This window comes from Sceloporus occidentalis, unplaced genomic scaffold (assembly GCF_023333645.1).
Source record: "Sceloporus occidentalis isolate IW3139 unplaced genomic scaffold, rSceOcc1.0.p SCAF_3, whole genome shotgun sequence".
Lineage (NCBI taxonomy): Eukaryota > Metazoa > Chordata > Lepidosauria > Squamata > Phrynosomatidae > Sceloporus > Sceloporus occidentalis.
In genome coordinates, this window is record NW_028316983.1 from 129158035 (window position 1) to 129183062 (window position 25028).

The following is a 25028-nucleotide window of genomic DNA, read 5'->3' on the forward strand; positions in this document are numbered from 1 at the left end:
GGCATTTTTCTTGTTAAGAGTGCCTTTTTAATTCTTGCAATATTAAATATAGATTTCATTTCCTTACTCTATACCTGTGTATAAACTTCTGTCTTTCACCCACTCAAGTAAGATGTTGAATATCTTTCATCCCATATTGATGGGATGTTTACCACTACTGTTCATACTAAGTGGTTCATGTGATGCAGAAGAAGGTGATGATCTTTTCTCTGCATCATATACCTAGAAGATGTGACCCTTACATAGGATGGTCCATTTAATACAAAGGTTATTCCCAGAAGGAGGAGAGGATAAAATAGGGCATGCACACAGATTTCGCATGGATTATTGGAGGATGGAGGGGGACATCTTCCTCCAAACAGCAGGATTGACTGTACCTGAGGATACCAATATTCATATAACCATAAGACATTGAAGATACTGTTATCCCTACTTACTGGGCTTAATTTAAACTCTCATTCTAACCTGTATACTCACGTGAATCATGATAGCACTTTTTAGTGCACAGGCAACTTGAAAAAAAGGAAAAGTGCCAGTTCTCTGCCAATTTGTTAAAATAAAACTCTCTGTTCCATTGTATGTAGATGCTTATGCATTCTTATTAGCCATAGAAAACAACACCTTAGTTCTCACTAAGGCAGTAAGTCTGTATGTAGCCGGAACTCACACAGATGGTTGCTTACATGAAGAAATGTGCCATAAACCAAATTTAAAACAAATAGACAGATACTAGTAATCATAGAATCATAGAGTTGGAAGAGATTACAAGGGCCATCCAGTCCAAGCCCTTGGACTGGATGGTAATTACATGCCACGGCCTCGATCTGGCATTTCCATGGTGCAAAAAAACAAACAAAACCAAAGCAGCAAAAAACAGCTCCTTTTTGTGTCGTGGAAAGGGTGCCTTTGCCGTCGTGGAGGCACCTACTGCCACTCCTTTTGGTGCTGCATCATCTGGATGCAGTACCAAAGGAGCACCATGACGCTTTGATGAGGCGCACGGCATGATGGCAGTGTCAGGGCAGCATCGGGGCATGCGTCTTGTGGGCACTACACTTCCACTCTGCCCTGAGGCCAGAGTTTATCGCCAGTCTGTCAAGGCTGGAACTCACAATCAAAGCACCCCTGAAGGATGGCCATCTACCCTCTCTTTAAAGACCACTAAACAAGGAGACTCCACCATACTCCGAGGGAGCGTGTTCCACTGTCGAACAGCTCTTACTGTCAGGAAGTTCCTCCTAATGTTGAGGTAGAATATCTTTTCCGGTATCTTGCAAACAATGTTCCATGTTTCTGGAGCAGCAGAAAACAAGCTTGCTCCATTATCAATGTAACATTTAAATATTAATCAGGGCTATCATATCGCCTCTTATCCATCTCTTCTCCAGGCTAAACATACCCAGCTCCCTAAGTCTTTCCTCATAGGGCATGGTGCCCTTCACCATTTTGGTTGCCCTCCTCTGAACACACTCCAACTTCTCAACATTCTTTTTGAATTGTGGTGCCCAGACTGGACACACTATTCCAGGTGATGCCAGATCAAAGCAGAATAGAGTGGCACTATTACTTCCCTTGATCAAGACACTAAACACATTGGTGTTTTTAGCTGCCACATCAAATTATTAACTCATGTACAACCAGTGGTCTACTAGTACTTCTAGATCCCTTTCACATGAAGTCTTGTTAGGGGAATGTCTATATTAAAACTCTTCTCCCTTGCATGCTAGTATTTGATGAACATGTTATTATGTGAGGCTATCCACTGCTTGAAAGCAGAACAGACCAGGACTATGTTTATCACAAGAAGTAACTAGATATTCATGAACTGAAACAATACATTTCACTGATGAATTCTAACATTCAAATAGAACAAAGTTTCAAAACAAAGTTTTGAAAGAAATTAAAAAAAAAAAAACAGAGCAATAGAATTTAAGTCCTGAAAATAATACAAGAATATATGATCAAAAGAAAATCTTCTCAATCAAAAATAGTTAGCTCACCTGGATGACGATAAGATCTCCATTGTTTAAATCTAACTCTTCACTAGATAGGATGGGATCCTTAACTTCAGAATTCTGATTGGTCAAAGTGTTGGAAGAATTTCCCTTGGCTGTATTAAACTGGCTCTTCCTGGAGCCTGTGGTCAGAGAAACCTCATGGCAATAAGACTGAAGAAAGGCCCGGACTCCATCAATCCCCACAAATTGTGAAACTGGAACACCACTGAAATTCACACTTCCATTGTGACAAAGCTGAGAATTTCTCCATCTGTGTAGCCTAATGCCAACTAACACAAGCAGAAACATCAAAAACAAGCAGGACACAAAAGCCACTGCAACCACCAGGTAGAAGGTGAGATCTGAAGGAGGATCTGTAGGAGCTGAGATGCTGGTGAGATCAGAGAGCATTTCAGGGATGTTGTCAGCCAGCACCACAGTGACTGTGACAGAGGAAGAGAGAGGGGGCTGACCATTGTCCTTCACTAAGACCACCAGGCTTTGCTTGAGGGCATCTTTCTCCAGAAGGAACCGGACTGTCCTGATCTCTCCAGTGTGGAGTCCCAGAGTAAAGAGCCCTGGCTCTGTGGCCTTGGTCAGCTGGTAGGAGAGCCAGGCATTCTGGCCGGAATCCGCATCCACTGCCACCACCTTAGTGACCAGGTATCCTGGCTCAGAGGAGCGAGGGGCCAGCTCTATCCCAGTGGAGCCATCGGTAGGAGGAGAAGGGTAGAGGATTTCCGGAGCATTGTCATTCTGGTCCAGGATTAAGAGAGTCACTGAGACATTAGAGCTAAGTGGAGGAGAACCGCCATCTTGGGCCTTGACCTGGAATTGAATCTTCTGGATCTCTTCATAATCAAAGGCAGTTAAGGCATAGACAACCCCAGTCTCTGAGTTAATGGACAAGTAAGAGGAGAGGAGAGACTCCCTTATTTGATCTTCAATAACAGAATAGCTTATTCTGGCATTCTCTTCCCAATCTGGGTCATTTGCTTCTAGTGAAAAGATAGAAGCACCTCTAGGATTATTTTCTAAGAGATAAGAGGTGTAAACTGATTTGACAAATACTGGAGGGTTGTCATTTGTGTCTAGTATCTTCAGAGAAATAATCTCAGAGGTAGCGAGTGTTGGAGTCCCTTCATCCATTGCTGTAATAGTAATATTGAAAGATGCTACTACTTCCCTGTCAAGACTTCTCTCTGTTACTAAAGTGTAAAAGTCATCATCTGTTTTCTTCAGCTGAAATGGAAGGTTGCTAGGAATGGAACATTTAACCTGCCCATTGTGTCCTGAATCTCTGTCTTGTACGTTTAAAATGGCAACAATAGTTCCTTGTGGCGAGTTCTCAGAGACAGAACTGATTGCAAAGGTCATTGTCAATTCTGGTGCATTGTCATTTATATCAGTAACAAAGATCAAAACCTTTGACCTGTCACTCAACCCACCTCCATCCGTGGCATGTGCTTCAAATTCATAGAAGGATGACTCCTCATGGTCAAGGTTTCCTAGAACAATTATTTCTCCTGTAGTGCTGTTTAACATGAAAGTCTGGGAGTCCTTCTCCGTGATTTCTTGGAAAGAATATTTTATTTCTCCATTGAGTCCTTCATCCAGATCAGTGGCTCTTATTTTCACCACAGTGGACCATTTGGGAATGTTCTCTGCGACACTCACTTCATACACTGATTGGCTAAACACTGGCGCATTGTCATTTGCATCGAGAACAATAATATGGATTTGCAATGTGCCAGACTTGATCGGATCACCCCCATCAGTTGCTGTCAGGATTAGATTATAAACTGATTTTTCTTCCCTGTCTAGTGGTTTCACCAACACCAGTTCAGGTTGTCTGGCACCATTTTCTTCTCTTGGCATGGCCAGAGAAAAATGATCAGTGCCTGTCAGTTCATAGTGCTGAACAGAATTTATGCCCAAATCTGGGTCTTGAGCTCTGGGTAGAATAAATTGTTCTGTGAGAGTAGTAGTCTCACTCATTTTAATTTTCCATTCTTTTGATCGAAATAGAGGAGCATTGTCATTTATATCTGTGATTTCCACTTCAACACTATAAAGTTTTAATTTACTTTCAACAAGAACTTGGAACTTTATCATGCATTTCTCTGCCTCTCCACAGATTTTTTCTCTGTCTACTCTTTCAGAAATTTGTAAGTGCCCACTGTTAACATTCAAAGCAAAATACTGAATCATACCTTTACTAGTAACAATGCGGAGCCCATGGTCTGAAAGTTGTTTCCCTTCCATTCCTAGGTCCTTCACAATATTCCCTACAAAGGAGCCTTTCGGCATCTCTTCTGGAATGGAATAGTGGATCTGCCCAGAAACTGCCTTCCAAGCAAACACCATGAAAAGAAGGCATTGCAGGATTCTTCTTCTGCAGCTCCACAGACCCTTGGTTTCTTTCATTCTTTTTACAAGTAGATTCTGGTTCTGGTGCAACAGCTTTCAGGCAAGTAATTATTATTTGCTTCTGTGTCTTTTTTGTTGCTCCCTGTTCCAGTGCAAAATATCTTGCAGTCAGTGTGTATATAAGCAACATACATTTCTGCTTTGCTTTCCTGGTCTGTTTTCCTGTGTTTCTAACAGGAGAGCTAGGCTTGCTGTAGCTTCCCCTTTTCTTCCTTATTGGTGAACAGCGACACCCAGAGGCTAAACTGAAATCTGAAAAAGCTTTATTGGAATATTACATTGCTTTTGCGAAGTTTTTACTTTTCTTTTCAATAGTATTGATTGACTAATAAAAATACAGATTATTTTTTGTCCCGAAAAGAAAGAAAAATAGGACACATCATCCTTTTTTTTTCTGATCAGAAGGTTCCCACTTTTATTAGATTCATATCCCCAATCTTAGATGTTCTCAAATAAGGGTGATATTCAGACACTAAACTTTGAATACTATTTAATACTATTGAAGAGCCCTGATGGCACAGTGGTTAAATGCCTGTAATGCAGCCACTCACTCACAAACCATAAGGTTGCGAGATCAATACCAGACAAGGGCTCAAGCCTGTCTCTGGCTTGCATCCTTCCGTAGGTTGCTAAAATGAGTACCCAGCTTGTTAGGGGCAATTAGCTTACACTTTGTAAACTGCTTAGGGCAGTGATGGCGAACCTATGGCACGTGTGCCAGAGGTGGCACTCAGAGCCCTCTCTGTGGGCACATGTGCCATCGTCCCAGCACAGAATTTGCCAGGGTTTGTTACGAGAAAGCCAGAGGGACATGGCACTTTGCAATAAATAAGTGAGTTTTGGGTTGCAGGATGGGCATCTTTTAGTAGTGCTGTAGTACTGTAGTAGTAGTAGTGCTGTAGAAGCGTCATTTTGGGCAGCCGGAAGACTTCCGATCGACCAAAATGATGGACCTCAGCACTGAATGGGGACACCTTGGCACCAGGGGATGGAACGGGGCCATTTTGAGGATGATTTGCTGTGTGATAAAATCCATTTTTCCCAGTCAAGCGTGGCCCCGAGCGTCCCCTTCCCATTCCCATAACGGGGAAAATAACGTGTGCAACAAGCTTCCAGCTGTTTCCAGAATTTCCTTTGTGATCTCTAAAGATATAGACAGACATTACTTTTGATGAATAATGGTGCAACCCTTGTAACTCTTTTCCAGGTTAGGGAATTTAGAGTTCATAATCTGTTATTTATCTTAACAAAATGATATGATGTGCACACATTTGTGGTTCCCCCCCTCCCATGACAAAAATAACAATAACAAGATTTTCCTTCACACTAGTTCTCTGCTCCACATCTTTTATATTTAGAATCTTTCTGCTAATGACTCAGTTTCTCTGTGCAGATTAGAACAATTAGTCACTTTTGGATTTCTTTATGAGTGTTAAATCAAAACAGTAAAAAAACGAACTATTGTGGAAGATGAGATATTTAAATGAATAGAATCACATTAATCTACCAGACAGACAGATTGTAAGAATCAGAACTAAAAGGATGATGGGAGCCCTGGTGGCACAGTGGTTAAGTGCCAGTACTGCAGCCACAACGTTGTAAGTTCAATCCTAGAGGAGGGCTCCAAGGTCCACTCAGCCTTCCATCCCTTCATATGTCAGTAAAATGAGTCCTCAGCTTGCTGGGGCCAATAGGCATACACACTGTAAGCCACTTAGGGAATGCTAGTTCACTGATAAGTGGTATAGAAATGTACTTGCTATTGTTATTGTATCAGAATATACTTCAAGGAGCAAGTTGGTTTAACTTTTTGAAACAGAAAAGACCCAGTCTGATATATACCTAGCTATTTCTATATCTATATCTCTCCTGCTATAATAATACAGATATGTGACTAAGATACTGGGGAGGGAGAAACTCAAAGACATGTCTTAGAAATACCTTTTCAACACAGTACTATAGTTTGTTAGTAGCACATAGTAGCAAAGAAATCAAGCTTCAAATCAAGAATTCCGGATTCAAATCTCATTTCAAACATGAACTGTAGTAGGCTGGCTTAAACCTAGCTCTTCATATGCAATGCAGGAAAATAATAATACTTAGTTATTCAATAAGAAGTTTGGATGATAGTTTGAAAAGTTACTTGTCGCTGTTATATCTACACCATTATGGGTGTCAACTTGAATACTCATAGACTCTATGGATAAGTTGCACTACATGTGTGTAGACTGAGTTAACAGAATCTGTGGGCACAATCCCTTTCACTATGCATTTCTAGATTGGAATGCTTGCTTAATACTAATGAATGTGAAGAAATCTGAAGTTATTATTAGCTCAGTTTCAACATCGACTCTTACTGAGTGTGGTTTTGGTCAATCAAATTTCATGCAATAATTAGAAATGAATGCGGTATTGTCAAATAATGTGGCATGTTTTGAGTAGTATTGCTTTTCGTAATTCTACTATTGCGATCCTACATATGGCCATCTCCTTCTGATGTTTTCTCAGACTGGAATTTCTACTACAGCACATACCAACCCAGGAACCACAGCTACTTTCCCAGAGATGCTGGATCACAATTTGTAGTTCTTGACATTTCATAATAGTTCTCCTCTCTTTGTCTTGAATTATTCTGTCCCCTTGGATTACCACATTTTTGGCCACCAAGACTTGTTTTTCTCAACCACAATTAAATCTGGCATATTATGCTCTATTTGTTTATCAGTTTGAATCTTAAAAGTCTCAAAAGACTTTTCCTTCACCATTTTCAAAAACTTTTCCAAGTTTATCTTCCCAGCCATGCTTTGCAGATTGTTAATCATATTTTTTCCATAGGCTCCAACATATCACTGTAGCTGCTTTGTCATGGAGTTTCTTATAGTCAGTCTGTATAACCTTGCTGAATGAACTAATGAGATGGTTAACAGTTTCATCTTTTTCTTTACAGAGACAGCACATACCATCTATAGTAAGTTTTTCAGTATTTGTCTTGATGCTATTTGTTTAATGTGTCTGTTCTTTAGCTGCAAAATTAAGCCCTTTAGTTTCTTTTTTTCAATGTCATTTTATGTAACAATTTCCAGATGTCTCTCTTCTCAAGTTTTCCTTCTATACTTTTAATAAACTGATGACATATTGGTTTGTTCTGCCAGGCTTCAAGGCAGTCCTTCATCATTTTCTTTCTATACATATATTTTGTTTCTTCTTTTTTGCTTTCTTTGATGTATTAATTCAAGGATGTTTTCTCTTCTTCAACAGCTACTTTTATTTGTAATAACCTGCAGCTATATGTGCTAGATCAAGTCAATCAATATCTTTTCAAGGAAGTATGAATTACTTCATAATTGTCTGAGTTTTTCTACCTACTGCATCTAGTTCTGTTCAGTCCAATCAATAATTCTAGTATTATAGTTTGACCACATTGGAGAAAAATGAGCTGAAAATTTTGTCCACATTGTCCTCATTCCTTTTCATTAAATATTTGGGTATGGTAATTCCTGGCAATGTTCACAACATCTATTCCATCAATTTAGTTATTGAAATTGGCTAAACAGAAGATTACCAGTTGGACTGAACTGAATCTTTCATAAGAAGGTAGAGTTGTGACAATTAAAATGGCATCACTGCCAAAAATTGCATTATCTTTTCCATATGCTTTCTGCAAATACCATCAAAAACTGCCACATTGTAATGATAAAGTTTATTAACAATGACAAATAACCCAGAAAAGTAAATCTGCTCTTTAAGAAAAGTTGATGGAGTTGGAGTACTACTACTACTACTAATAATAATAATAATAAATTATTTATTTATAGCCTGCCCAATCACAAGGAATCCAGGTGGGTTACAGCAATAAAAACACAAATACAAATAGAATAAAATAAAAATTTAAAATTAGTCCCTTCTCATTCCCTCACTCCCTCCAGGCTGGACAATGACAGTTGGCCATGGAGGGAGGGCTCTATTAAGATGCATTTTAGTTATTGCAAACAATCTTCATTATTACTGATGTTAATAATTGCATATGGACACTCCCAGAGCTCTATTTATACACTATTTATATTATTTACACACACACACACATTATTTATATACACTATTAAAATGAATCAATATGTGAACTGGAGGGAGAATTCCTCCTGAAAGATCTATTGCATGTAATCTAACTAAATCAGAGAAATTGAAAGGACAACTTAATAACTAAAACAGCCCTTGGTTTTGATTTATTTCCATGACATCAATGCATATACAAGGTACTATTTGCTTTACTTTGAATAAATTTTGCTATTTTCAGAGCAATCAGCAGGCTATGATCTCTTGATTATATAATCTTTCATCTTTTCACAAATATCATGGGGCTGAATAAAGCCATAGCTGAATAATTTGGAACTGAAGAAAAGTTTGGCTGAAGCAATAAAAGTAATATGATTTGAGCTAGATTTTTTTGGAAAAATCTATTGAACTACTACATAGGTAATATTTAATGTCAGTGCATCTTACAGTGAAAAATAATTCTGGTTTGATTGTGGTGAAAATAGTTTCTATTGCCCCCTATGGTGGTTTTGTCCATTTATAAACAAGTTTTTATTAGAAGTCTCCTCAGAAACTGGAAATATAACTATGGTCCGGGACAGACTGCCACTGCTGATACTAAGGTTGCACAGTGTGCAGCAACCGCACGCTCCAGAACCCTAGCATGTCATAGCGGTGGCCTAATGGCAGCCTCCCGTCCATACGGGGGTGGCCATCTTGACGTAAATGACATGCAGTGTACAGACGTCGCTGCACATCACTTACATCACTGGCATACCAATGGCACACTCATGACCTACACCGGGCACCACAAAAAGAACCCGTTTTTTCCAGGTTCTGTATACTTTGGAGGGACGTCATGTGGTTCCAGAAGAAAAACCGGAGCCTCCAGCCTGCCGTTTCAGAGCAGTACGTACCGCGCCTAACCAGGGACATTTTAGCACAAGCCCCATTCTCACTGCAGTCACACATGTTAAAGAATATGGAATTCTACCTGTTTGGGAGTAGGCATTATCTAATATTAGGACTGCTTCTGCTCTTGCCTTCTCTTCCTGATTCCCCCTTAACCCTGTCTCATGTCCTATACCTTATGCAGCATGCCTTTTGGAGGGGTGTGTGTGTTATTTTATTTTTCTTTATTTTTGTTTTCACTTTTTCACACCGTTCTGTAGCTCTGCTACTGCAATTCAAGATTTAAAAAGTGTGTGTGTGTGTGTGTGTGTGTGTGTGTGTGAGAGAGAGAGAGAGAGAGAGAAGAAATAGAAAAAATAAATATAGGCAATCAACCTGCTTGGGAATCGGAAGAGGGAGTGGGGACAGTGTGAGAGGAGGAGACACTGACACATGTAATTGCCAATATTGCACCTGTTTTGGCAGAGATGTTTTGCACCTGGGAACTAGTGCAATTGTGAGACCATTGATGGGTTCCCCCCATCAAAAAAAAAATGTCCTGACAATGCTTTGAGGACACAACAGCTACAGGTCAAAGAAGGCACTGTGTGATAAGTATAACCAAAACCGCTTCTTCCCCAACTCTAATCACAGTTTAAAAACTATGGGTGATAAAGTCCCAAGTAATAACAACATTCCTTGATATGAATTTATTAACCATTTACTCTGGTGCTAACAACATATTTACAAACAGATCTTTGATAAATTTCATGGGCTTTGTGGCTTGATTGCACAGAAATGGAAGTAAGCTAAAATCTTTCTACAGGAAAAGCAAGATTAGGACACTATTAAGCACTATTGGAGAAACCAATTTGCCAGATAGGAGATCTTCAAAATAATCAAACAGACTTAACTTTTAAATGACATTTTACCTTCTTTCATCTGTTCCCTGCTTTTATATATTATGCAGCATCACATATTAAATTTAGTTTCTTGGCTAAGTGTAACAATATTGTAACCAAATATTTCCAGAGTATTGAACCTGACATATGCAATTTTCATCTAGGTTGTTGTTTGCTTTTATATCTTTAATTAAATAACATATAACACAGTGCAGCCATGGTAAAAACCACATTGCATTTCATGATAGGTATTGAGTCATAAAAGATATATGAACTATTCTTCAACGCCATAAACATACCAAAGAAAGGAGGAGGATGGAAGTAAGGAAAACTGAGAGCATGTTGTGCATACAGTAATAATAATGAAGTAAAGATGGTATGCAAAACAGCGTATTCGGAAATTTTACTCAGAGACAATAACAGCATATGTTATTTTTAAAAACAGAAAGATCTAAAATTGTCCACTCACCTGGTCTATAACAGGTTCACCATTAGTAAGATTTAGATCTTCACCAGATAGAATAGGATCTTTCCCATCACAAGTCTGTTGATTGCTCAAAGTACCTGAATAATTTACTTTGGAATTATTAAACTGGCTCTTCCTAGAGCCTGTGGTCAGGGAAACTTCATGACAATAAGACTGAAGAAAGGCCCGGACTCCATCAATTCCCACAAACTGGGAGATGGGAACACCACTGAAGTTAACATTACCAGACTCAGACAGCTGAGAATTTCTCCATCTGTACAATTTGATGGCCATTAACACAAGAAGGAAGGTCAAGAATAAGCAGGACACAAAAGCCACTGCAACCACCAAATAGAAGGTGAGATCTGAAGGAGGATCTATAGGTGCTGAAATGCTGATGAGATCTGAGAGCATTTCAGGAATACTGTCGGCCAGCACCACAGTGACTGTGACAGAGGCAGACAAAGAGGGCTGCCCATTGTCCTTCACCAAGACCACCAGGCTTTGCTTGAGGGCATCTTTCTCCAGAAGGAAGCGGGCTGTCCTGATCTCTCCAGTGTGGAGTCCCAGAGTGAAAAGCCCTGGCTCTGTGGCCTTGGTCAGCTGGTAGGAGAGCCAGGCATTCTGGCCAGAATCTGCATCCACTGCCACCACCTTAGTGACCAGGTATCCTGGCTCAGAGGAGCGAGGGGCCAGCTCTATCCCAGTGGAGCCATCGGTAGGAGGAGAAGGGTAGAGGATTTCTGGAGCATTGTCATTCTGATCCAGGATGAAGAGGGTCACTGTGACACCAGAGCTGAGTGGTGGGGAACCCCCATCCTGGGCCTTGACCTGGAATTTAATCTCCTGGATCTCTTCATAATCAAAGGAGCTCAAGGCATAGACAACCCCAGTCTCAGAGTTTATGGACAGGTAGGAGGAGAGATGAAAATCACCTGTTTGCTCTTCAGTGATGGAGTAAGTTATTCTGGCATTCTCTTCCCAGTCTGGATCATTTGCATTTAAGGAAAAGATCAGAGATCCTCTATTGTTGTTTTCAGGTAAGTGAAAAGTGTACTCTGACTTTTCAAATACTGGTGGGTTGTCATTTGTATCTAAAAGATGTAGTGTAATTACTGTGGTGGTAGAAAGAGGAGGGACTCCATGGTCAGTAGCTGTAATGGTGATATTGAAGGCTGGCACAGTTTCCCTGTCAAGGACGCCATTTGTCACCAAACTATAAAAGTTATCAATGGACCTCTGCAGCTGGAAGGGGACATTGTTGGGCACTGAGCAAGTGATTTCCCCATTGATTCCTGAATCTCGGTCTCTTACATTCAAAATGGCAATAACAGTTCCAGGTGGTAAACTTTCCAATATGGAGTTGGTTACAAAGGTGATAGCTAATTCAGGTGCATTGTCATTTAAATCTGTAACATGGACAACAATCTTTGCTCTGTCACTAAACCCTCCCCCATCCTTGGCTTCTACTTCAAACTGATGTAAAGAGGAAACCTCATAATCAAGTCTGCCTGTGAGAGTTATTTCACCTGTTGTTGAATTAAGGAGAAATATCGAGAAATCAGATTCTGAAATTTTCTTCAGGGAGTATTTCACTTCTCCATTAATACCTTCATCGAGATCTGTGGCGCTTACCACAAGTACAATAGATCCTTTAGGGATATTTTCTTTGACAGTCACTTCATAGATGGGTTGACTGAAAACAGGCATATTGTCATTGGCATCCAGAACTCTGACTTTGATTTGCACAGTGCCAGACCTGACTGGATCACCTCCATCCGTAGCTGTGAGGATTAGGTCATAAACTGACTGTTCCTCCCTGTCCAAAGGTTCTTTTAGTACCAGTTCAGTGTGCACTACACCATTTTCTGCTCTTTGAACATCCAGGAAAAAATGACTACTACCTGTGAGTTGGTAGCCTTGTATAGAATTTATGCCCAAATCTGGATCTCGAGCTTCCATTAGAGGGACTCGGAATCCAGGTGCAGATATCTCACTGATCTCCAGCTCCTGTTCCAATACACGGAACTGTGGGGCATTATCATTTATATCTATAATTTCCACTTCTACTCCGTAAAGTTTTAATTTATTCTCATTAAGAACCTGGAACTTTAAGATACACTTCTCTGTCTCTCCACAGATTTCCTCTCTGTCAATTCTCTCAGAAATTTGCAAATGACCATTGTTGGCATTCAAAGCAAAATACTGAATCATACCTACATTAGGAACAATGCGGAGTCCATGTTCTGAAACCTGTTTCCCATCCACTCCCAGGTCCTTTGCAATATTTCCCACAAAGGAGCCTTTGTGCATCTCTTCTGGAATGGAATACTGGATCTGTCCAGAAATTTTCTTCCAAGCAAAAAGCATGATAATAAGGCACTGTAGGATTCCTTTTCTGCAACTCCATGGCCTCAGCGTATTTTCCATTTTTGAACAGCTGGATAAACTACCTTGTATCTTGTTGGAAAAATGTTGTATCCAAAGGAGATTCCTACTCAAAATGTACCTCCGTTGTTCTTCATTCTGTCAGCCTGCCTCTTTTTTCCTGTTAAGTTGTGCCTCTGTGCAATAGAACAGCAACACTGGACTGGGTGGATGTTCATATTTCTTCCTTATTGGTGAACAGTGACACTCAGAGGCTCAAATCCAAATTGCACCTACTTCAGTTTCAAATGTGAAATATGGCTTCACCACATCATGCCCCAAAATGAAATTATATTTCAGTCTTGTAGAAAGAAGTTTACCAAAATGCATAAAGAGACAAAATCCTTATGAATAATCTGTCTGTGACAGTTCCTTTTTTCACATAATTCACCTACCTGAGATAAATAAAGGCATGGCTACTTTTGCAGCTTCTGTTCATTTTTTTTTCTAAATAGCAATTTTAACAGAGAAATAAGAAGCCCAGGCCATTAGTCCTTCCTGTTTTCCTGTAGTCAAGTTGGTTCAGCTCTATCTATCTGCATATATGCATCTATCTTCTCCATCTCTTTCTCCCCCAGTCTTTTCCCTCTCATAAATTTCCCCCCTCCTTCAGGGTGGACTTTCATCCAAATTTCACCATAGTATTCTCTTTCTGTGGTTTCTTTTCTTTTTTTTTTTAATGTTGGATGGAGTCATGGCTCCCTGGTACCATACATTACTTTCATGCCTCTGATTTACTTTCTCAACTCCTTTTTTCTAGCTTCTATTTCCCCTCTTACAGTAAACATGCTTCCCATTTCTATATCATTTCTAATAGCTCCCACTATTGCTTTCAGTGTCTAGCCTTTGCCATCTTCAGATTTAATTGTTTCTTTTAATGCTAGTGTCCAGAGATCTTTCTCATGGAGGCTTACTAGTGTAGCTGTTTTATGTAATATAAAGGTTGGAAGAAGCCATGGGAGACAATGCTGGTAGACGTCTGTTAAAGATGCATATAAAAGCATACATTCTATGTGAACACTCTAATGTATTACATAGACATAAACATAAACATAAATGAGAGCCCATGTCATTTTAACGAAGAACAATGAATGGATTCATGAAACCCATTATGACTATATCAGATGACTAAAATGCAAAGATGGTGCGAAAGAGGTGGACAGCATTCATTCATAGCATATATATGCCCATGACAAAGCAATTCCGTGGTCATGTTCAAGTAGGGTTTGAAAGAGATTTGATATCAGTTTGCTTGTAAGATAAATTTTCATCCTTGCAAAAATTAAAAGCACAAGGTATTACACTCTTAGACATACACTGATCATGATCTAGCATTAATGGATGTAAACCAGAAAATACAGGTGTGCAGTTCACTCATACCCTTTGGGACAGCATTAGGGCTTGTTCTCACTATGAAATATGGTGTAAATGACATTCGTTCCCATTTGAAACTGCTTCCTAGAATCATAGAATCATAGATTGAATCCTGTCATGATGAAGCGAGGCAAAGGCAAAACAACAACAAAAACCACTGGTTTTTCCAGAGAGTAGTTTGAAAGAGGTTCTTTTCAGAAGAATCAATTTTGAAGCAATTTCCATAAGTGGGAATGACAGATCAGAATCGTTTCATTCTGGAGGGGAGGGACAAATGGCAGAGGTGTGTTTACCATCCCTCCTCAGTTTTTAAGAGATTCACCATTTCCTCCCTCTCAGTGCTGCCGTTGTACTTGGGGTTTTTTAACATTTAAATTGAAGGCATATTGCAAGGGCATGTATTTGCGAAAGCAATCAATTGAATATGCGTTCAGTTTAATTTTTTTTTTTTAAAAAAATTGTCCTTCCCTTCATCCTCCTGCCTTGTTTCCCAGCCTTGTCTCCATTCCCCCGGCATCCTCCGTTGCCAACTAGTTGGCTGCCAACTAAAATTCTGGAAGTTGAATATTCTAACCCAGCTCCACTCAATCACAATTGAACCTCTTCCCATCTGACCTTCCAGATCCCACATGCCTTAAAGCACTACTGAAATAATTTGAGGATCACTTTCATACAAAAGAAGAAACCAAAGTGGAATTATTCTCAGAATTGTAGTTCCTAGTGGGCCCTTTCCTTTCATTAGAGTATTCAATTCACTTAAAAACAAAGACAAAAATAAAACATCTCTTTCCACCCTACAATTTAGCAACCAATATATCAGTTAGTAAATCCATTCTCTTGAACTCTTCTTGGTGTTTACACTGTTCTTTAAGCTTCTTAAAATACCGAACATTAGAACATCAACTCATTCAGTTTCAGGGACAACTTGCAAAAGGAACAAAAGACAGAAGCAAAGGGAAGAGAGGAGGGAAGGGCTCCCTCACCAAATACAAATGGGACAGCATAGTGATCTTTGCATTGTGCTGCTGCACAGGCCATTCAAAATGCAATATGGACCTCTAGGATTCCAACATGGATTCCTTTTCTCTCCAGGGTTGCATATGAGCATTGCTGGTAAGGTCCTGCCCTTTGTTTGATGTGCACTAACAATGGTAAATTGTAGTTGTCACTAGGCACAAAGCAGAAGTGAAAAGAAAAAGGATTATTTGGTTTGCCAATTGCTATTTTAAATGAAACTGTTTCAAGGAGTGCTATTGTGATAAGTGCTTCTAGAGAAGGAAGGAAATTAAACTCACCGTGTCTCCAGTCTTCATTTCAGAATTCAAATGGCTGCCTTCACTAAACATCAAAGAAAGATCAGATTGCCCATTGCCAAGGATATTCTGGGCTATTTGGACGCTAGGTTGCAAGAAAGCAAATTCATTCCGTCGGGATTCAGAGGACAGACAGACCTGGTATGAATAAGGCAAAGTCCCTTCCTCATAATTTGGGGGAAATAAGGCTCCGGTCTTAGAATGAGGATCAGGGACAAAGCACTGAAGGAAAGTGGGGTTCCTTGATCTTTGGAATCTCATCATGATGGTCAGTATCACCGTCACCAGGAACAGGAAGGACACCAAAGCCAAAGCCAACACCAAGTAAAACTGTAGATCAGACGGAGACCCTAAATCACTAGGTTGGGAGTTCATCTCTGGCAGGGCTTCCTGGAAGTTCTCTGCAAACACCAGGTTAACAGTCACAGTGGCTGAGAGGGGAGGATGCCCATTATCCTTCACCATGACGACCAGCCTCTGCTTCACAGCATCTCTCTCAAGTAACCCTCGCGCTGTTTGAATCTCTCCTGTGTGAGAGCCAATAGTGAAGAGGGAAGGCTCTGTGGCTTGCAGGAGATGGAAAGAGAGCCACGAATTGTGTCCAGAGTCAGCGTCCACCGCTACCACTTTTGTCACTAAATAGCCTGATTCAGCTGACCGAGGCACCATCTCAAAGACTGATGAACCCTCGGATGCTTGGGAAGGGAACAGAATCTGCGGGGTGTTGTCATTCCTGTCCAAGACACACACTTTCACTGTGGCACTGCTGCTGAGAGGAGGAGAGCCTCCATCCTGGGCCCTCACTTGAATCTGAAACTCCCTGAGTTGCTCATAGTCGAAGGAGCGTTGGGCATAGATTGTTCCAGTCTCAGAGTTAATGGAGATATAGGAGGAAATAGGCAAGTCTTCAATATTGCTACTGAAAATGGAGTAAGTGATTTGGGCATTGCGGTCCAGATCTGGGTCATAGGCCTTGATGTGGAAAATGGAAATTCCCGAGGGATTATTCTCTAGAATGTAGGCAGTATAGGAAGGTTTTTCAAAGGCTGGGGGGTTGTCATTAATATCTGAGATCTGTATGGAGATGGTTTTGTGTGTGGACAGAGGAGGTGTGCCTTTGTCTGTGGCTGTGATTGTGATATTATACTCCGGGGTCCTTTCTCTGTCAAGGGGACCATCTGTGAGGAGTTTGAAGTAATCGTCTGAAGATGAGACAATCTGGAAAGGAACAAATTCCTGAAGATGACAAGTGGCTTCTCCATTTTCTCCAGAATCCTTGTCATGTACTTTAATGAGGGCAATCACAGCTCCAGGTGCAAGATCTTCAGGAATTGGGCTGGAGATGGAAGTAAGGATCACATCGGGAGCATTGTCATTCTCATCAAGAACCTCAATCTCTACTTTGCAATGTGCTACCAAGCCTCCTCCATCACTGGCCTGTATGATCATCACATATTTTTTTCTGCTCTCAAAATCAATGGTATCCAAAAGTGTAATTGCTCCATTTTTAGGATCCAGTTTAAATGTATTCTCAGCTGTTTCTGGGATGTCACTGTACATATAAATGATCTCAGCATTTGATCCTTCATCATCATCAGAGGCTTTAACCTGAAGCACAGACATCCCTATGGGGGCATTCTCTTTTAGGCTTACTTTATACGTTGCCTGGGAAAAAACTGGTGTATTATCATTAGTATCAGTTACATTAACTCTTATGTTGAGAGTCCCAGTTTTTCTAGGTACTCCTCCATCCATAGCTGTAAGGATCATGTAATGGGTGTGTTCTTTTTCCCTGTCAAGTTGTTTCTGTAATATTAATTCTGCATACTTGCCACCATCTTTGGTCTCTTGAACATCTAGTTGGAAATATGCAGTGGAGCTCAAATTATAATCTTGGAGTGAGTTTATGCCAATATCCTCATCTTCAGCAATTCCAAAAGTAAATCGAGCACCAGGAAGATTAGACTCACTCACTTTAAGGTCAATATTTTCTTTCCGGAAATGTGGGGCATTATCATTCACATCCTGGATAAAAATATTTATGTGGAAAATATTAAGTGGATTATGTGCCACGATTTCTAATTTTAAAACACAGGTGGATGATTTTCCACAAATCTCTTCTCGATCTATCCTGTTCTTCACATAAAGGTTCCCATTTTGTTCATTCAGAGCAAAGTACTGCTTTCCAGAAGAGATCCCAAGCTTGCGTTTTGTCAAATCTCTAACCTCCAGCCCCAAATCTTTAGCAAGATTCCCCACAAAGAAGTCCTTCTCTGCTTCTTCTGGTACTGAATAGTGAACTTGCTCAGACATTACACAGCAGAACACAGACCAGAGTATGAATGAAAAAAATACTTGCCTGAAATTGGTTTCCTTGATTCTCTCTTTGTACCTTTTTTCCATCATCATTTTCATTGATTTTCTCTCTATTCTCCACAACCCTCCAGTTCAAGACTCCAATACTTTGCAGTATGATGGCAGAAATATAGCTCTTAGTAAATGATTCTTAAAATGAAAGCTTTTCTTTCTGGAACTGGTTTTTAAATCAACTGTCCTTCTTTACCTCTGTTCCTGATCAGCTGCAATGTAATGGAGGGATATGGCTACAGGAACCTTAAATAATAAGCCATGGCTGCTCCTTTGTTGTCCAACAGTGACACTCTCAGTCCAGATAGGGAACTGATAGTTTTTGTTATAGTTCTGCATTGCATTTTACTTCACTATGTAAAGAATTTTCAGTCACATAAGGATATTTTCTTTCCTTGCTTTAAAGCTGTTCAGTGAATGGGTTTAAAGATGTGTTGTTTTTGGCTATCTATCTTGTTAAAAATATATGTTTATCTCTATCAATGTTATATTTTTCTTTGTTTATTTTGTATCTCTGTATTAACACTGGTCCCTCCCCTAGCCAAATAAGAGATGGACTATCCTTAGATCCATGTTCACATCTATTCTACACTATGTTTTCAAGTGCTTTATCATGAGTTCAGCCCTCCATATCTATGGATACTTTATCCATGGACTCAAGCATCCATAGGTTGAAAATACTCATTACTGTCTTTCATCCAGGGGTGAAAAATAAAATAAACGTGCTTCCAACCTCTGTCATGTCAGGGTGTTTGTATGATACTCACTCTGGGGCTAAAAACTTGAGCAAAAAGAAGCTGGGATACATTGACTTAGCTCAGAAAATGTACATCTTTAAGCCGGCATATAAACAGCCTGATGCTAGTGCGAGGCTGCAGCAAAACCAAAAAATGAAAGTGCAACAACTCTAATGGATATAATTGCAACATGCACAAACCAAACAGTCCAAAAGGGGAGCATGGGTATGGGAGGCCTCCATGATTGTGTTTTGCCAATGTATCTCTTGCACACCAATGCACCAATGCCCTGTACCAGCAAAGCATCACACCTATGTCTGTGTGACTAATCAAAAGGGCGATCATGCAATGAGATGGCATCTGGGCAGATGTGGGAGGTACCTGGAGAGCACGAGCATTGTGTTTGTCTGACGGTATGCATGCATGGTGGGGAGGCAACAAAAAAATTACCTAACAGGGCAGCTTCATGCCTCACCGCATGGTCTGCTGTCTGGATATTTGGCCAGACAGTGCAGTTTCAACCCACAATTGGAAAGAGCAGGATTGAGTTTTCCTGCCCATCTACTCCGACCCTCAGTTTAGCCTAGACAGAGCACAAAATTGATTATGTCTATGTATCAAACACAAATAAACAAAGCCAATATCCTTGCATATTCCATTGCTCTTATTAAGAGACTTTACATTTGTATTAACAATAATGAAAAATAATTCTATTCAGCACCTGTCTGGAATTCCAGGCACATGGGCAGGGAAAGTGTGGGCCATGGCTCATGGGCTGTGGGCCTCATATGGTCCATAGGCCCTATTTTTGTTGCCCCTGAAGCCCCTGTCTGTTTCACTGAATCTCCAGAAACCTCTCACCTAAGGTTTTCTGCTGCAATTTCCAGGCCTTCTTTATCCCCAAGCCACACCCATAACACCCCAGGTGTTCAAAAACATACATCTGTAACAACAACAACAACAACAACAACAACAACAAAAATCCCTCACTACCAAAGTCCATAAAAGTGCCGCTATACTTTCTTCTTCAGTCATACCATGTCAAAATGGTAACTGGAAGTGATATGACATCAATTTTGGGCAGGATATGGCCAACGGAAGTCTGTTTCAGTGTCTGTTGAAGGGTAGGGGAACTGATCTCTAACTCTCACAAATTGTCCAACCCTGTAATAATCCATTTCAATTTTCTTTCAATATATGTATGTCATCCCCTTTTCAATTTCCATCTAGATTTTGAAGTTCCATTTTATCTGGCCTCATTTACTGAATGGTGATCCACAAAGTTCTGTTTTTGAGTTCTAAGGTTTGCCGAAATAGCTATGGCCATCCAAAAGGAACATAGCTCAATGAACTGCACATGCACAAACCACATTAATTTTAGAACAATATGGATTCATTTGAAATGTTTTGTATTATTTTTGTGTAAGACGATGTGGATTGTTGCATGATGCAACCAGCAGGGATATCAGTTTCTTTATTATCAGTGCTACATAATTTAATGATTTTTATGTCTGTTGCATTCTTCCAAATGTTTCCATACATTTCCCTGTAGATTTATCCTGTAGTTTTTCCATATTAGTCATACAAAAATACAAGAAAATCCTGGACGTTATATCCCAGGAATGAGGCAATTTCTTTTGAGCCAAGGGCCAATTTTCATGCTGGGCAAAATGGAATGCAACTTCATTTTTCTTGCTATTATACTATATTATCAGTTCCAGTTCATTGCTTTGCCTGCTTTTTCAGTTTATATTTATTTTCCTTTCCTTTGATTTCCTTAGTACTTCAGTTTCCTGTACTTTTGATTTAATCCCATGATTTTCAGTTTTATTACAACTTTTTAACTTTTTATTATTTTACTCAAGTTTCAATTTCATTTTTATTTCCCTATGACTACTTTTACTTGCCCCCCTTATTTCAATTTAGTTTTTCTTCTTTAGTTTCCCACTCATTTGATACAATTATATGTTGCATGAGAAGGAGAAGCAGGCTCATGGTCACCATAGCCAGCTGTCAAAATGGCAGGAGACAAGATAACAGAGTGACCTCCTAAACTACATAGCACTGGAAGAGAGCAAAACAGAGTTTCTGGAGGAGTGGAAACAGAATGGAGAGGACTGAAGACTAGGAATATGAGAGGGAAGGCAACAATGCTAAGCAGTGTTTCTCAGTGGTTCTATAAAAACAATAGTGGAGGAGGAAATATCTCTAACATTGCTTTGTTCCCCATGAGATGTGGGCTGATCAGAAGGGGAAAAGTGGTAACAATAGCTATTTAGTGGTGTTACATTCAATTACAGAAATGGCAGCAGCAATGTTAAATGTAATGGTTATTTGGGCTAGGTAGACTACTGGGGACCACAGAAAAGAACAGTTTCAACAATGATAGAGTTTTGAAAAGCACTAATGCACAAACATAATGGAATTACTTTCTGCAATGAATACAGATATCAAGGAAAAGTACAAATATGTAATGTTTCTTTTCAGATGACTAAGAGCACAGTTGATCCAAGGTAAATTTGACTAATTAAAATGTTTGCTCACCTGAATGATGATTAAATCTCCACTGTTCAAATCTGAGTCTTCATTTGATAGGATAGGATCCTTAACTTCAGAATCCTGCTGATTGGTCAAGATATTAGAATGATTTGGCTTGGAAGAATTAAACTGGCTCTTCCGGGAATCTGTTGTTAGGGAAACCTCATGGCAATAAGACTGAAGAAAGGTCCGGACTCCATCGATCCCCACAAACTGTGAAACTGGAACACCACTGAAATTAATACTCCCTGAATGAGACAGGTGTGAATTTCTCCACCTGTACAGCTTAATGGTCAGTAACACAAGGAGAAAGGTCAAGAACAAGCAGGAGACAAAAGCCACTGCAACAACCAGGTAGAAGGTGAGATCTGAAGGGGGATCTACAGGAGTTGAGATGCTGATCAGATCTGAGAGCATGTCTGGGATGCTGTCAGCCAGCACCACGGTAACCGTCACAGAGGCAGACAAAGGGGGCTGCCCATTGTCCTTCACCAAGACCACCAGGCTTTGCTTGAGGGCATCTTTCTCCAGAAAGAAGCGGGCTGTCCTGATCTCTCCAGTGTGGAGTCCCAGAGTGAAGAGCCCTGGCTCTGTGGCCTTGGTCAGCTGGTAGGAGAGCCAGGAATTCTGGCCAGAATCCGCATCCACTGCCACCACCTTAGTGACCAGGTATCCTGGATCAGAGGAGTGAGGGGCCAGCTCTATCCCAGTGGAGCCATCGGTGGGAGGGGAGGGATAGAGGATTTCCGGAGCATTGTCATTCTGATCCATGATGAATAGGGTGACTGTGACACTGGAGCTGAGTGGTGGGGATCCCCCATCCTGGGCCTTGACCTGGAACTGAATCTCCTGGATCTCTTCATAATCAAAGGAGCTCAAGGCATAGACAACCCCAGTCTCTGAGTTAATGGATAGGTAAGAGGAGAGGAGAGACTCCCCTATTTGACCTTCAATGATGGAATAGCTTATTCTGGCATTCTCTTCCCAGTCCAGATCTTTTGCTATTAGTGAAAAGATAGAAGCACCTCTTGGATTATTTTCTAGGAGATAAGAGGTGTACGCTGATTTCACAAATATTGGAGGGTTGTCATTTGTGTCTAGAACCTTCAGTGAAATAATCTCAGAGGTAGAGAGTCTTGGAGTCCCTTCATCTGTTGCTGTAATAGTAATATTGTAAACTGCCATTGTTTCCCTGTCAAGGCTTTTCTCTGTCACTAAAGTATAAAAATCATCTTGTGTTTTCTTCAGTTGAAATGGAAGACTGCTCGGAATTGAACATGTAACCAGTCCATTCTCTCCTGAATCTCTGTCTCTTACGTTTAAAATCGCAAGAGTAGTTCCGGTGGCTGAATTTTCAGGAAGAGAACTTATTGCAAAGGTCATCACTAATTCAGGTGCATTGTCATTTATGTCAGTAACAAAGATCAAACATTGTGACCTGTCTCTTAGGCCACCTCCATCCATGGCTTGAACCTCAAATTCATACAAAGATGATTCCTCATAGTCAAGGTTTCCCACAAGGATGATTTCTCCTGTTGTGGAATTCAACCGAAAAATATTGGAACCCAGTTTTGTGATTTCTTGGAAAGAATATTTCACTTCTCCATTTATACCTTCATCCAGATCAGTGGCCCTTACTGTAGCCACAGTGGACCATTTAGGAATGTTCTCCTTGACACTCACCTCATAGACTGATTGGCTGAAGACTGGTGCATTGTCATTTGTGTCTAGAACAATTATTTGGATTTCTACCATGGCAGACTTCACTGGATCACCCCCATCAGTAGCAGTCAGAATAAGATCATAAATTGGTTGCTCCTCTCTGTCTAGACGTTTGTCTAACACTAGCTCAGCAAGCCTGACACCATTTTCTCCTCTTTGTATATCCAAAGAAAAATGATTGCTGCCTGTGAGCTGGTAGCTCTGAATAGAATTTATTCCTAGATCTGGATCTTGAGCTCTGGGTAGAAGAAATCGATCTGTGGGTATTGCTGTCTCAGGAATTTCAATTTTCCATTCTTTTGTTTGAAATTGCGGAGTATTGTCATTGATGTCCATGATTTCCACTTCAACACCATAAAGTTTTAATTTACTTTCAACAAGAACCTGCAACTTTAGCATGCATTTCTCTGCCTCTCCACAAATTTTTTCTCTGTCTATTCTTTCAGAAATTTGTAAGTGTCCACTGTTAACATTCAAAACAAAATACTGAGTCATACCTTTACTAGCAACAATGCGGAGTCCGTTGTTTGAAAGTTGTTTTCCATCCATTCCTAGGTCCTTCACAATATTCCCCACAAAGGAGCCTTTCTGCATCTCTTCTGGAATGGAATAGTGGATCTGCCCAGAAACTGCCTTCCAAGCAAACACCATGAAAAGAAGGCATTGCAGGATTCTTCTTTTGCAACTCCATGGCTTCTGAGTTTCTTCCATTTTTATAAAGTAGGTAACCTAGTTCCAATTCAAAATATCTTCTCCTTATAATTCTTGGTTTCTAATATTCCCTTTCTGTTGTTCTTGTTTCCAGTTTGAGAAATTCCATAGCCAGTTTGTTTCTGTGTAAAATGTGTTACTGCCTTCCTACCGCTGCTGTTTCAGCCAGCCTTGTTTCAGTTTTTCTGTGTGCTTGAGTAAAATATCCTATTCTAGACTTCTGGACCTTACAATTTTCTTCCTTGTTGGTGAACAGCGACACCCAGAGGCTCAACTCAAAACTGTGAAAATCTCATTGGAATATTAAAGATATAGTTGCTTGGGTGAATGTTATCTTTCTTCAACTTATTTCTTGCAATATAAATAGTTTGATAATAGTTTTGATTAATATTTTGTTCAGAAAGGAAAGAAAAATATGATCCATTAACCTTATTCTTTCTTTGTCTTCAGAAGACACATTTTAAGGGTTCAGTAGATTAACTATTTTTCCATGGGTAGTCTCATGTTTAAACAATATTAAATGTTAAATGAATGAATATCACCCCTCCTCACAACTATGACTGGGGATATAAACATGGTAACAAAGGTGATATTCAGTAATTTAATATCTAATAGTATTTAGAGACATGAAATAAAGCACTGATGGGGTAAGAATACATGCAGTTGTAACAAATTGAGGTAAGCATGATCATTTGTGTCTGCTGGCCTACTTCTCCTACGTCTTCATATGTTTGCAAAGACCCTGTCTTCCATCCACTCCTTCTTCTTATGGTTAACCACCTTCCATTTATCACACCACAGTCAGTAATTTCCAGCCTCCAGTCTTCATTGCCCACCTTTTTCCTTTTGACATATCAATTTCTAACTTTTGTAATCTCCATAGGTAACCATAGCTGTGTATTTTTTCATGATTTGATCCTTCAGTGGTTGAGGACTGTCTGGGAATAGTTCAATAACTTGTACAGTTCGTGTGACCAGACTGTGAGCTGCCCTTTCTGTGGACTTGCAGCATTTCCACAACAGATGCATAGTGTTTCACCACCACAGGAAAGTATCTTCCATGTTGCCCTCAGAGCACGTATGTTCTCTTTCCTCTGGGCCTTTCCCCCGAAACTGCCCCA

The 25028-nt window shown here is 40.1% G+C and overlaps 2 protein-coding genes across 9 annotated transcripts in view; both read right to left on the minus strand.

Moving 5' to 3' along the window:
• The window catches only part of LOC149316757 (protocadherin gamma-A6-like), a 379402-nt gene that overhangs the window by 289392 nt on the left and 64982 nt on the right, over positions 1 to 25028 (minus strand). The window contains exon 1 of one of the 8 annotated variants that reach the window (XM_089516185.1): positions 21481 to 24057. The exons of 3 other annotated variants lie outside the window; for them this stretch is intronic. In XM_089516185.1, the coding sequence (XP_089372311.1) occupies positions 21481 to 23907 (2427 nt within the window). In that variant the 5' untranslated portion in view covers positions 23908 to 24057. Of the gene's footprint in view, positions 1 to 2000; positions 4477 to 10721; positions 13394 to 21480; positions 24058 to 25028 lie in introns of those variants that run through there. 4 more of the 8 variants (XM_089516199.1, XM_089516184.1, XM_089516197.1 and 1 more) reach the window with 4 other exon arrangements.
• The window catches only part of LOC149316760 (protocadherin gamma-A6-like), a 211839-nt gene that overhangs the window by 177337 nt on the left and 9474 nt on the right, over positions 1 to 25028 (minus strand). The window lies entirely within an intron of this gene.